The sequence below is a fragment of the Salarias fasciatus genome, chromosome 8 (genome assembly GCF_902148845.1).
Source record: "Salarias fasciatus chromosome 8, fSalaFa1.1, whole genome shotgun sequence".
NCBI classification, from domain to species: domain Eukaryota; kingdom Metazoa; phylum Chordata; class Actinopteri; order Blenniiformes; family Blenniidae; genus Salarias; species Salarias fasciatus.
The window spans coordinates 13,761,866-13,775,474 of NC_043752.1; the positions used below are offsets into that span (position 1 = coordinate 13,761,866).

General features: G+C 45.2%; 1 protein-coding gene across 1 annotated transcript in view; it reads right to left on the bottom strand.

Annotated features, from left to right (window-relative positions):
- Window positions 1-1,525: 1,525 nt before the first annotated feature.
- The window catches only part of LOC115392930 (testican-2), a 35,122-nt gene continuing 23,038 nt past the window's right edge, over window positions 1,526-13,609 (bottom strand). Inside the window, exons 4-11 of the mRNA XM_030097618.1 lie at window positions 9,997-10,111; window positions 6,834-6,942; window positions 6,223-6,331; window positions 5,477-5,596; window positions 5,140-5,358; window positions 4,099-4,161; window positions 3,083-3,220; window positions 1,526-2,181 (exon numbers count right to left, since the gene is read on the bottom strand). Of these exons, the coding sequence (XP_029953478.1) occupies window positions 2,036-2,181; window positions 3,083-3,220; window positions 4,099-4,161; window positions 5,140-5,358; window positions 5,477-5,596; window positions 6,223-6,331; window positions 6,834-6,942; window positions 9,997-10,111 (1,019 nt within the window). The 3' untranslated portion in view covers window positions 1,526-2,035. The remainder of the gene's footprint in view (window positions 2,182-3,082; window positions 3,221-4,098; window positions 4,162-5,139; window positions 5,359-5,476; window positions 5,597-6,222; window positions 6,332-6,833; window positions 6,943-9,996; window positions 10,112-13,609) is intronic.

Below are 13,609 nucleotides of genomic sequence, written 5' to 3' on the forward strand. Positions count from 1 at the left end.
ACGCTGAAGTCGGGCTCCAGTGCCTTTATTAGTAAAGTGCTCAGCCTAGAAGTACATTCTTATTTTACTAACATGCAATACCGAAAACAAACAAATGTCTTGGCCTATCAATATAGCATGAATGAAATCATGGCAACAATATTCTCATAGAAAAAAAAAAATTACCACAGTGTGAATTCAAGTATACACACAGAACTTCAAGTAATGCACACATTGTTTTTCTTTTTTTTTTTTCTTTTTTAAATCGATATTAACACAAAATACAGTATTTCAAGTTGCAAACTTAAAAGTAAAGCAGAGTTGTGGCACATTCTTCATCATGATTTCAGAATAAGCAGAGCACAACGGCGAGTGGGTTTCTACTGAGGGTGCGGTTCAGGTCGTCAGAGTACATTCTACAGGTTTTCAATCAAAGTGAAGCCGACTAGAAATGTAGGTCCTGTAATAGTGGCGTGAATCCACTTAATTCTTGTACGATTTAAAAGTGGCTTGGAGCTTTTACTTGAAACCGTTCGGCCTTAAATCCACTGGATTTCTATACAGTTTTCAAACACTTAACAGCGCGGTGCTGAACCTTTTGAAAGAAAAAAGGTCGACATTTTGGAAAATACGCTCTAAAGTCAGAGATCATTATCACAAGGAAATAACTGCTTTTGGAGCCACTTAGAAGAACTGGAAACATGTGGAAACAAGGTGTAATGCACAACAGTAACAGCTGATGAAGTAAAACAACAGCTTATTTACACCTCGAGAGGTTAGGGAGCCAAAGAACATTACCGTTCATTATTACCAGGCAAATGAAAATCCAATATTTACTCTCTATTAGTTATGATTCGATTCAATCTCAGTCCTGAGGGAAATAAAAGGCTCTTCAGCAGCTGCTAAATGCTACAGTGGTGCTAACTGCGTCTACCTGCTGTTTCCAGCTAATCAGGAAGTGCTACGCCGCTCAGGTGTCCTCCGAGACCCGAAGAGACCCGAACCGAGAGAGAGCCGAAACCGCAGAGTCGATAAATAACAAGCCGAAGCAGCCATGGAGATGTTAGCAGCTGCCGTCGCAGGCAGCGATTCCCTGTAGGGTTATTTCTCCCGGTGACCCCCTTTGCCACACTGTCTTCTCATTATCATTTAATATGCTGTTATTAGGGAAACATTCATCAAGCATTTATAGGCTGGAAGAGAAGGGACTCAAAGATGACAAAACCCAGACGCCAGCACCCCTGAAGCTCATTAACACGTTACAAAATGCTTGTTAATTCATACAAAACGTGTAAAAACATCCATTTCTACAGGGTTTTTTTTTCTAGATTAAGTGAGCTTTTGAACAGTCACGACACCTAAAACTGCAACGTGTCAGGTTTACAGGTTTATTTAAAAAGAAATAAAAATCCAGATTTAAACCAAAAAGGTGAGATGTTGATTGATTGATTCATGAACACGCGAACAAAGCAACTGATTTCTGGTTCCCAGCCTGCTTCTCGGCATAAATTCTTCCAGAATTAGCTGGAAACTCAAGTGGCGCTGATTATTTTCCTCTAATTATCTACAATATAAAAACAAACACAGCCTATTTCCCAAAATGTCGAAGTGTTTGCTTCAGTTCTGATCTCTCGCCGTTTCGGTGGGCTGGCAGCTCTAACACTCAAGCGACTGTTGACACAATACAAAATCACTCGTAATCTCTATATGCATAGATGGCGGTCGGACGAGATAGGAATCGTGATGGACGGACTGTAGCTACCTACGGCGCAGTAGTCAGTGGGTCCCGCTTGGCGGGACAGCAAAGTAAAAAGCTCTGTCACTTTAAAAAACAGAGAATAGAATGAAGCAATTACACATATCTAAGACAAAAAAAAAACCAAAACAAAAAAAAAAAAAACAACTGGTCATCGTCTCATCGCTGGACCTGGCCAGGACTACACACCCCGCCGGGACAGCCTCCCCGGTCCCGTCCCAGAATCTGTTCAGGAGAGAGCCGTGCCCGCAGATCTTCCGGGCCGGCGGCCGTGCTCTCCGTGCGGCGGGCCGGACGGTCCTACCAGATGTATCCTCCGTCGTCGGCCTCGCCCTCCTCCTCTTCCTCCTCCTCCGCCTCCTCCCCGGCGTCCTCCGCCTCCTTTTCCTCTTCGTCCTCCCATCCCACTCCGCTCCCGAAATCTCCAGAATATCCCGCCACTTCATCTGAATAAAGGAGAGGGCAGTCTTCCATTAGCTCCTCTTTTATTTTGAGAATTTTATTCTGGTTGTTTGATCGAGCAAATCATAGAATAAAAGGCTGGGATCATGAAATATGCACGGACCGAGTTCTGCTTGAAACGCTCGAAAGGAGTCAGTTTTTTGAATAGTGAGACTAACTTCAAACATTCTACGTATATTTTTGATTATTTAATCCATACAGGGGTTTGAAAAGGTTCACCAAGTATTAATAAGACTGCTAAAAGAAAAGGAATAATAATAAAATAAAAACAGCACCTCCCAGCAGTTTGTCTCGCTGCCCTTCAGGTAAGTTGTTATTGATTTTAGAATCTGTCCAGAATCACGTACATACAGCAGATTGTTTAGGATTAATGTTATGGAGTCACTACAAAGAATCAATATGCATCAGTGTTCAACTATTGCTCAGAATGAACATATATAGTTTAATGAAGTTAATCTAAATGCTGTTTGTGACTTTTACGCTTGCGGATGTCTGCAGTAACGTGCTTCCTCTCCTCCCTGACTGCCCTTGATCACTGTGTGGCGTCCCTGCGTCTGTGTATCTCTGCACATTTTCGCCCTCAGTTTACCTCTGCTTTTCCCAAGACAATAAACCTCAGATTAACTTAAAGCGGTGGAGCATTCTGGTCCTACTTCAACACGAAAACAATGCTGAGTCAAACTGCGCTGTGCAATTAAAGTCCCTTCGGATAAATTAACGTCTGCTTGATGCTCTAAAATATTAATCTTGAGTTAGAAACTACTCAAATGACATTACTACGTTGACAGGTAGTTTGATATTTAGAGAAACCTCTTTTTATTTGATTCTGACACTCTGCAGAGTGTGGGGAATCCGTTTTTTACCAAACACTGCTCTTTCTCTCACCACAGTCGGGGTTGCCATGGATCCTGGTGCCCATCATCTCTCCGCCGTGCTGGTCCACGCACCAGCACTCCCCCCGGCTCTGGTCGCACTGCACCTTCCTGTAGTAGCCGTCCTCGTCGCAGCTGGGGATGTACATCCCTGCGGAGACGGGCACACGCCGCCGTCGTGAACACTTCCACCTCCAGCCGCCTCAGACTGATGCCTGAGTTCTGCCAGCACGCCTTAGCGAGCCGGTGATGAGCCCTTCAGTCAGAGCACTGTTTGTTCTGCGCCGGCATATGCTGCAGTGGATGTGATTTCATACAAGCGTGTTGGCACGGCGGCTTTCCTGGTGCCGTCATGTAAAAAAAAAAAAAAAAGTGGTGACAGCCTCTGTGACAGAGCGCCACTGTTTCAGCCTCCCTCAGGACGACTCTTGTCAAACCCGAAGCGCGGCTCTCTTAACTAGCGCCGACCCTCCCCGCCCCGCCGCCGAGAAAACAAGAGGAAAAACACAAGAAGCGAGATGAGTGGGCTTCAGGGAGGAGGTGGGGGGGGGGAGACAGAGGTCTGTGTTTGGAAGCCGAAGACAGAAAGCAACACAGCTGTGCGCTCTGGGTAGACGGCGGTTTCTCGCAGAGCCAAACGGCTGTATTAGCTTCGCTTTTTCCCAAAGCCAGTGCTGCCCCCTAATCCCCCCCCCCCCCCCCACCCCCCCCCACCCCTCCCTCCAGCCTGATTAGGGCCTAATCCTGGCCGTGTGCTTGTGATCTCTTTAATGAGCCTCCTCCAGCTTCTCGCCTCCAGCTCCGGGCGCTCCGTTACATAAGTTCGCCGGCAAGCGCGAGGGCAGCGGCCGGCTGGACGGCGCGGCTCACGGCTAATTGCACGGTACGACTCGGCTTTGAGACGAGCCGAGGTGAGTAAACCACTGCCCAAAATGACTTCCTGAGCTAGAGTGGCATTTGAGAAAAAAAAAAAAAAGCCCATCCAATACATCTTGAACTTCACAGTGTCGTCATGAAAAATGTATTTACCGGGTTTCTTCTTGGCCGCCTCCTGCACTTGGATCCTCTCCAGCTCGGCGAGGCAGGGTGGCTCTGCGAGCATCAGAAAAGAAAAGTGATGACTGACAATACCTGAAATTGCTCCCACCAAACTTTATCTCAATCAATGCCCTTTATAATTACACTTTTTTTTGCCTGCATCGATTTGTTTAAGAGGTCTTATATTTCATTCCCTTGAGCTGCATCGATTTTGCAGAGAACTTAGGTGAAAGAACATATGGATGCAGTCTGAGAGTGACAAGGAAATGAAGTGAGCCATCGGAGCAGAGAGAAATAGGGACAATGAAGAGAAAGGCATTATATATTGACCTCGGAGACAATACGCTCCACCTGGCGTTTGTGCATCTTCACAGAAATACTCCTCTGCCCTTTCGGCTGTGTAGCACTTCTGTGTGAATTCACAAGGCATGATTAGCTCTTCACGACTCCACTGTCGCACTCAAGATGAAAAATAAGATTTTTTTTTTTTTTTACAGGAAAGTCATGATTTTTCTGCAAAAGCGTCTTCCTCTTTCACGGCTTCCTGCAAATTCTTTCCTAAATATCAACATCCGGCAAACAGAAATTGATTAGGGCGCAGTGCAATCTGCAGCAAGCAGGTTAAATGCTTGATCAATGAGACAATCAGCGTGCAAATGGGGTCATTCCCACAAATACCCTGTGTTTGTTTAGCAAATGTCAAACGGTGCAGATGTTCGGAGCGCAGCTCAAACGGGAGATCAAGAAATGGATGAGAGGCGCTGATCAGGGGTGCTCAGTCATGCTCCTTTCTCCAAGATGACACCTGCGCACACAGGCTGCAGGTGACTTTCTCAGGCTATTTTTAGATCCATCTTTTCAACATTTCCCCCTAAATCTCAACCCAGCTGGCAGGAGATGCATGCAAATCTGAATATAAGCTTCTTACTTCTATGCAGACAACAGATTTAACTTTTCTTTCTCAAAAAAATCCAATACGTTGCTCTAAATGGACTCGGCAGAAGTTTCCACTGCGGAAATGGCGTCACTCACTTTCCCTCCAGAAGCAGAGGCACCACTCCGCCGTGGACACTTTCCCGTCCTTGTAGCTGTCGCAGGAGTTGAAGAAGGGTCGGATGCAGACCTCGTATTTGTCCAGGTTGATGGCGGCCAGCTCGGCTTGGTCCAAATACAGGTCGCCGTTGGTGTCCAGCTTTGAGAACATCCAGCCGATGGAGTCCTTGCAGCTGGCCACCAGGCTCTTCTCCAGCACTGCGGGAGACGGCAGCGCGCCACTTCAGTTTCGTTCTGCATACGCTACGTTTGCGCGAACAATTGACTCGCGAGTTTCGAGGTTTCAGGATGGAAAGCGGCTTTGTGAGTTTCGAACCTGAGGCGGTGCCAGCTCCGGGCTTGCCGGAGTTGTTCTGCTTTGCGTTTCCATGAAGGAGCTGGAACCAGTCCCTCAGGCGGTCACCCAGGTCTGCCAGGTCCTGGCCTGTGCAGCTTTCTGGGTGGCGAAAAAAAAAAAAGAAAAAAGAAAAATGAATACAGACGTACTGCTTCACGGAGCTCTCACGTTTCCCTTATGATGAAGTATTTGATCCGTGCTGCTGTGATTTATCTAATTACACCTTCATCTTGTCAAAGAAAACACTATTTGCCAATTAGCTGCGTGTCAGCAATCTGCCATATCCATGAAAAAAACATTCCGGTTTCATGCTACTCCCATGTTCCAAGTTACATATGAAAAACAACACTAACATTTCATCCTTTTGATCAACTGACATTTTTTATGTGCCCGAGAGGCTGGAAAATCAATGGTGTTTGGCTGCAGTGACAGGTAGTGTACACTCTAAATAATTAATTACTGCATGATTGAAAGAGCAGTTGAACCACACGGGGGGGATATCTGGCTTACAGTAATCTCTGAAATTGGTGAGTATTGATCCCAAATGTCAAGCAAGCATTGGGTTGATTGGTCCCTTTGAGGAAATTCCCGGGGAGCCCCGTCCCGCAGAGCGGCGGCCCGCGGCGTGCGGCAACCACAGCACCGTCACGTGGATCACGAAGCGACGCGAAATTCAAAATCAGGATGCGTGACTATGAAAGGGGGGGTGAGAAAAACACACTTGCCACGCTTTGTGTCCGTGTTTGTGACGGAGGCCGAGGCGCAGGGACAAAATCCAGCGCACATGACGCTGAGGTCTTTGCCCGTGAGGCAGGCCTGCTGCTCCAGCTTACACTGCCGGGAGACAGAAAGAGAGAGAGACAGGCGCACGGATGCAGTTAAATATTTATGGAGGTGACCGCGGCGAAAAGAGATTGCTCATTCAGATGAGACGCTGCACTCAGTAAAAAAAAAAAAAAAAAAAAAAAAAAAGGCAGCAAGAATGAGCTGTCATTTCCACCGTCTTCTCATGCAAGGTCAAAATTAAAAACTATACATAAATCAATAAGGGTTTCTGGCGGTGGACGGTCTACAGCGACGCCGCTCAAACCGGCGTCAGTCATTAATCATGGCGCGGCCACGTCGGGGCCTTTGTACCTGTCCCCCAGCGAGCGGTGATGAACCGTCCCGCCGCGCTGCGCCCACGCGTGTGTCGGTGCAGCAGGAAACAGCACTCCACTGGACTCACCTCATCATTTAAGACAATGACACTGGCACTTTGGTTTTTTTTTTTTTCTCCAGGTGCTTTTACCATGCCGGTGAGCAGAAGTTCAACGAGCGGATTATTTTCTTGTACCTCAGAAGCGTAGTTGTGTCCGTCTGAGCCGCAGACGGGGGAGGAGGAGGACACGGGACACGGCTTGCAGCTGTTCTCATGTGCTTCCACCTGCCCAGACTGTTTGACTCTGGAGAGAGAGTGAGGAAATATAAAGATTAGGGTTTGTGGTCGTCATTATCTTCAGTCATACAGCGTGCCAGAAACACCACAGTGCAGACACATGAAACTTCGCTGTCATGGTTTGAATTTAAAGGTACAATTATATAATAGCTTAGTGTAAACCAAGAGAACCTCAAAGAACCAAAACTAAACTGGAACTTGAGAAAAAGTTGCAAGATCTCCAAAACTAGGGCTGTGAGAAAAAAACAAAAAGCCCTGGAAGATAGAACAAATTTCTCTGCTCTTATGGAGTGTGTATCGACCTGTATGGCGGTCCACTGTCCACTATTGTTGTAAAATTTTATTTAAAACCACAAAACTGCCGCGTATGCAGAAGAGAGCATATCTGATTTTAAAGCTAAATTTTATAGCAGCGCCGTGAATAAAATCTGAGATATTCAAAGAATGATAATACACCCACTGCCGGCATTGCAGGTGCTTTTATCTGGTTCTAGGAAAGATTTTCTCCTTTGATACCATTAGCTCGCTTCTCCTTTTACTACTGCTGCTTCATAATGCATCCAGATGCTGTTTGGAAGAGACAGCTCACTGCTGCATTTTTAAAGTGTAAAATCTGAAAAGCCGTGAGCATCGCCGGCTAAATTCCCCTTCCGCAAAAACCTCAGAGGCGAATCCGATCCTGGATAAATGAAAGCGCCTGCATGGCTAGATACCATCAAACTAAGAGGGAGAAAATATGTTCTGTAATTTGGGTGAAGTGACCCTTTAATATTTACCGTCTTACCGAGGTCACACGCACGCAGACTTTCCTATTTTTCCTCTGACAAGCTGTGCTCATTATACTCCATTCTCATTTAACACACCCTGCAAACCGGCGGGCTAAACCAGACATTTTTTTGATTAAAACTGCCAGATGCTCAGAAGGCGCCTGTTAATATTTGGATGCGCCGGGTGAAATCCCCCCCTCGGTTGCTTTCCTCTCGCACGCTGATTGACTTCATGTTCAGTGAGCCACAAGCATCAAGCTCGGCTGTGCGACTTCTAGAGCCCGCTACTTAATGATGCCGGGGACGGTTCAGTGTGGCGGCGTTTGTGCTTATTACCCATTATTTGACACAGTCGCTCTCATCTCTGGAGTGACTCTGTAAATGAAGCACTTTATTGAAAAAGATAAATGCCTGTCACCGCAGATAGACTTTGCAGGTAGTAATAATTCACTCCATTAATTCTTTTCAGCCCGCAAACCTACTCATTTGTTTTTCAGTCAGAGCGGGGAATGGATGGCTGAGGGAGCAGATAAATGCTTTTTCACTGAGGGTTACTACAGAAAACCAAAGAGCATTTGTGAAGAGAGCATCTGCAATCCGAGCACAAACCGAAGTGTCGCACGTATTAATGGCCAGAAATTCAAAGTTGTTCCACTTCAGTTGTCATGGTTTTCTCATTAATTTGATCTTTTTTTTTTTTTCTGCTTCTGCTGCTTAATATGTTGTTGATTTTTCCATAGCTGGTCTCTGATCGCATGAGAAGTTCAGTGAAGCATAATTAAAATGCACAGCATTCTTAGCATTAAAATAGTTTCACGTGCAACGACACTGTTGCTAAGTGACACACAATATGATGAACGCTCCTCGTAATTTAAAAGTGACTTATCTGCACTGCAGTGTCTCAGGAGAACAAAACAAACCCAAAGCCAGCCCATGAATAAACCTCTTATATTCTATATATTGGGTTTGGGCACAGCTAACAGACACACTCGCATTTATTCAAATTTACATGTTCACCACTTGACATATTCTTGACCTCCAACAAGAAAAGATCAAGCTTTCTTCCCACTAAATTCTCCTCTTCAGATAATGATGAAGAGTCCTTGTTTTTTTGGCAAGAAGAAGCGGATCACGTTTGTATGTTTCATTATAATTATCTATTTTAATTTGCTGGAATACTAAATGTTATTACTGGCATCATATTGACAGGTTGACCATGCATTTTTCTTTCTCTCCAAAGCTAACTATTCTCACAAAGTGCATGGTAGATTATTCCTTTTTTTTTTTCCTAAAAAGCTTCTTCATAATGAATCATATAGTATTTCAATTAGTACCTTTTAATGATGCCTCATTTTTTTGGGAATATTCATTTGTAGGATAAGTCGTAGCTCCAAGCTGGTACAGACTGTACTAATAAAAAAAAATACACCAGAATCTCTCTGATGAAGAAAACAGCTTCTCAACAAAATGACAGGGAAACCAAAAGGTGGAACAATAATATCAAACATTCTCAATTAGCAGAGCTGAACAGGAAACTTTTTGACAAAATATTTTTGCATTCATCCGTTCATAATAAGATATCTTTCGATAAGTGGAATTGCGTTTGCAGATCTGGAGCCACTTGCACAAGTGTTTATTTCCCCTCACCAGCACTTGGTATTCACTCAGAATCATAGTTTTTCAGATTTTGTTTCTTATGCATCAATGCATAAACACCTAATCTGGACATCTGAGCACAAATAACACGAAGCATATTTCAAGCAGCTCATTAAATCTTCTGTTGGTCTTATTTAACCATTAAAATGTGGCGCTAATTTGCTTTTGGAGCAGATTATAAAATCCTTTGAGCTAATTCATTTTAGCCTGTCTTAGCTACATATATGTAGGATTTCACAAACTGATCATCCGTGGCGTTTCATGTAATTAAAGTAAGCGATCGTAGCTTCTTTACTATTTAATGCTAAGTCAAGGGAATTCATGATACAAGATGCATTAGATCGTCATAAGTCATGTATTAGTTAAGCCTAAATTAATCATAAGTTACGCACCCTTGACATTACGTGGCAGCCATTAAAGTAATTTCTCTTACTTCCACGTCCGAGAGGAGCGTCGCCGCTTTAATTGCAAGAGAAGCCACGTACATAGACGATCTCATCTTCTGAGAATCGGCCGCATTCACGTGTTCGAAATGAAAATCAGCCCGTCTAAACCTGAATGCAATGGAACTCACGAGAACAGATTTCTAATCTGGCTCATCATTTAAAGAGGAAACGGAGGTGAACCCCTCCTCCTACCTGTGCTCCAGTTTCTTGCGGTTGACACACACGGCCCTCTGGTAGCCCTGAGCCACACACACCTTATGGCGGCTGCACTTCACATTCTGGCACGGGTCCTTGGTGGTGTCCATTGCTGAGAAAACAAACAAGCAAACAAACAAACAAACAAAAATCCAGCAGTGTCAATCAAACACAAGCCTTCACTTCTGTCACCACCGGCAGAGAAACACAAAGCACCCAGCTGTTTTTTTCTTTCTGTTTCTTTTGACAACAAGCATGTGTTCAACAGATTGATAGCAAGTACAACCTGAGAGAAGAAAAAAAACAAAACAAAAAAAAAAAAAAGGAAAAAACTGCGAGTTTCAGTGCGGCGTAATCAAGCTCTGTGTATTTACATGGTTTGAAATTATCTTTCATTCTCCCAAGACACAGCGATGTGCAATAAAAATCATGAAATATGCCGTGGAAAATATTCCACCAGCGTGCACAAATGAGACCATTGATTTTATAGTCGGCACTGCTGAAAACACGGACGCCTGGCTGTCATTAGCGAGGCAGCCCTCCGTCAATACTACTGCCTGCAGTCTTCGGCGGCTGCCTCTGATTGCGCGAAAGCCCTGACAGCCCTGATTGAGCATCTCTTTCTCTCTGCTTGTCACATCTCACTTCCCCCACGTCAACTTATCACTGTCTCTCTGCAGTTTGCCTCACAGAAACTCACACTCCATCTTCGTCTCCCACGTTCCCTTTTCTCTCCGCCCCCCCCCCCCCCCCCCCCCCCGCCCCCCCTTTCCCCACGTTCGTCTCTGTATCTTCAGAGGGTTGAACGCTTCAACGCCAGCCACTTCTCCACTGATAGACTGAGATGGAAATAGCAGTGTGTCCTCCACCTTCCTCAACCAGTGGTCAACGCAATCCGAAAGTGGATGTCAGTCCATTTCCCGCCTCTGCCAGAGAGATGGGAAAAAAAAAAACTTGGAGGTTCAGATAAATTTCAAGAGTGAGTGGCATCGGGTGGGAGAAATTTAAGCTGTGAAATCCTGAGTCAGCTTCGAGCAGCTGCTTCTGTAGTCAACACGGTCAACAGACGAGCTGGCTGCCTGCCAGATCCCCGCAAATCCCACAGCTAGGTGATACTTTGATGCTGCGGGAGGAAGGACGGTACGAGGGAACGGCGGAGGTTTCTGGGAATAGGTGGGATGACAACTCAACTCAGAATCTACAAATACCGGCGAGTCTGCAGTGATTTTACACTGGGAAGCCACACGAAGCAGATCGACTGCAAGAGACATTCATAAAGAGCTACATGTAAAAAGATGGTTTTTTTCAGCTGGGATTTCAAGGTGCTGATATTTTTACAGTCACAAAGTGATTTTGGGAATGAGTTTCAGAGTGTGTGGGTATCAGCTGAGAAGGCTGCGTCCCCCTTCGATCCAGCACTCGGTCCTATCAGGGGGAGAGACGAGGCTGTCACCCGATGAACGGAGGCCGTGAGCAGGAACGTACAGCTGAAGGAGGTCAGTGAGATAGGCCGGGACGATCTGCGGGGATTTGAAGGTGAGGAGAAGCAATTTATATTAAATGCGGCGAGGGATGGGGAGCCAGTGGAAGATCCGGAGGACAGGGGTGATGTGGTCGGGGAAAACGCTTTGAGTGAGGAACCGGGCGGCAGAGCTTCGAACATATTAAAGTTTCTTTAAAGCTTTGGAGGGAGAATTGAAGAGGATGCTGTTGCAGTGGGTGAGGTGAGAAGTCACAATGTTTCAGGTGCTGAGAAAGAAAGGGAGCGGCGGAGAAAGGAAACGTTACGAAGGTGTAATAATGCCTTTTTGGTTACTTGGTTGATATGGGGGAAGTAGAGGAGTGTAATGTGGGTGGAGTTAGAGATGGTAAAGTCACAGAAAAGGAGACGATAAATGATAAAAATGAAGGGATCAAGCAAAGAGCCTTGAGGGACACCGAAGATAAGTGGAGGAGGTGCAGTTTTTAGTTTGATGGATTGTTGCCTGTAAGAAGCTGGTGATTCGAGATTGGAGGAAGAAGAGACTGTCCAATAGTGTCAAAGACTTGAGAGTTTAATACTCCTTTCCCACTGGCCAAAAAACCCGTTTAAACCCGCTAAGTCATGGCAGTGGGAAAAGGTCTGACCCGGGATTTCGACCCGGGTCGTTCACCCTGCAATCGACCCGGTAAATTCCTGGGTCAGCTTTCTCCCGGCTTTTAGTGGGAGGGACACATCCGGGAACTTACATGATGACGTTGACGCAGCGCGGCTAAGTTAGCGCGCTAGTTGTTGTTTCTGGACACAGCGTGAGATTTCCCTCGTCAACATGACCCAGCAATGGCAAGATAGCGAGAACAGAGAGCTTCCCCTGATCCGTGGGGAAGAGGAGATTCGTCTACAGGTAACAGGGACTGCTTTCCGCTGCATTGTTTACTTTAGTTTTGCTCCGTCGCGCTGATGATGTCATCAACGTGGGACACCATCAGTGCGGGAAAACGTAGAGATGCGGCTCGCCAGCAGGAGGTGAGACGCGGGTCTGCAGACGGTGGGAAAGGCGTCTAAAAAGGCAATAGTTAGCGGGTCGCAGACACGGGTCGACCCGCTAGTTGCAGTGGGAAAGGGGTATTAGATAGATTAGAATGTTGAGGTCCAGAATCAGAGGAGAGAAGGTTGTAATTTTTACGGAAAGCTGCTTAAATGCAAAATCCAGGCAGAGTTTTATGTGACAGATCATCAGTTTTTTATCTACATGCAGATTTAGCAGAGACATCAAATCATGAGACGTGTTTGCTTGAACAAAAAATACCATATGAAGGCGTTTTCTCATATTATCTTAAATGGAAGGAGCTAAATTGTTTGTACAATTAATGTTCACTTCACAACACAGTACAGATGGAGACTTCCGGGACAACTTCACCTGCTTTCCACGTGCAGGACAAAAACAAAACACAGAGGTTTAAGTACATTAGTCAAGCCAGATGATCTGCCTCATCACACACTGGTAAACAAGAAGCTCATTCCAGCAACAACTTGTAAAGAAAACAGAGTTAGCCACTTGGCTGACATTGATAACTACTAGTCTGGACAGGTAGACACAGTCCAGTGGAGGCTGTAATGAGGAGGGCACACTTCCTCCCATAACCCATCCAGTAAAGCCACCGCCATTATCTGAAATAGTGAATTTGTGAGAACAATATACGAATCTAAAGAGGCAGCTCTAAGAATATATTTTTCAATTAAATATGCCTTCATGTTCTTCAAGATATTTCATCTAAATATTTAAACACTGCCATTGTTGTATTTCCTTTTCGTTTCATGGAAAACAGCTGTTATTCATCATGTCCTGTATCTTTCTGTACTCAAGAGAGATAAAGAAGAGCTACACCCTGTTAGGGTGAAGTTTAAGCGCCTGTTATAACACCACTTCTTTCTACAGAGTGGCGGTGCCTGGACACAGCGATCAATAAATAATCCTCATATAAGGAGTAAACACATCTCCTTCGTGAACTGTAGCCAGCTGCTGTGTGTTCAGGTTGCTCAAGGTGACGGTCCTTGGAGAGTTTAACACTGTCTGTAGTGGTAGACACTGGATTACACTGAACAATACATTTGCTCAGACTATTATGT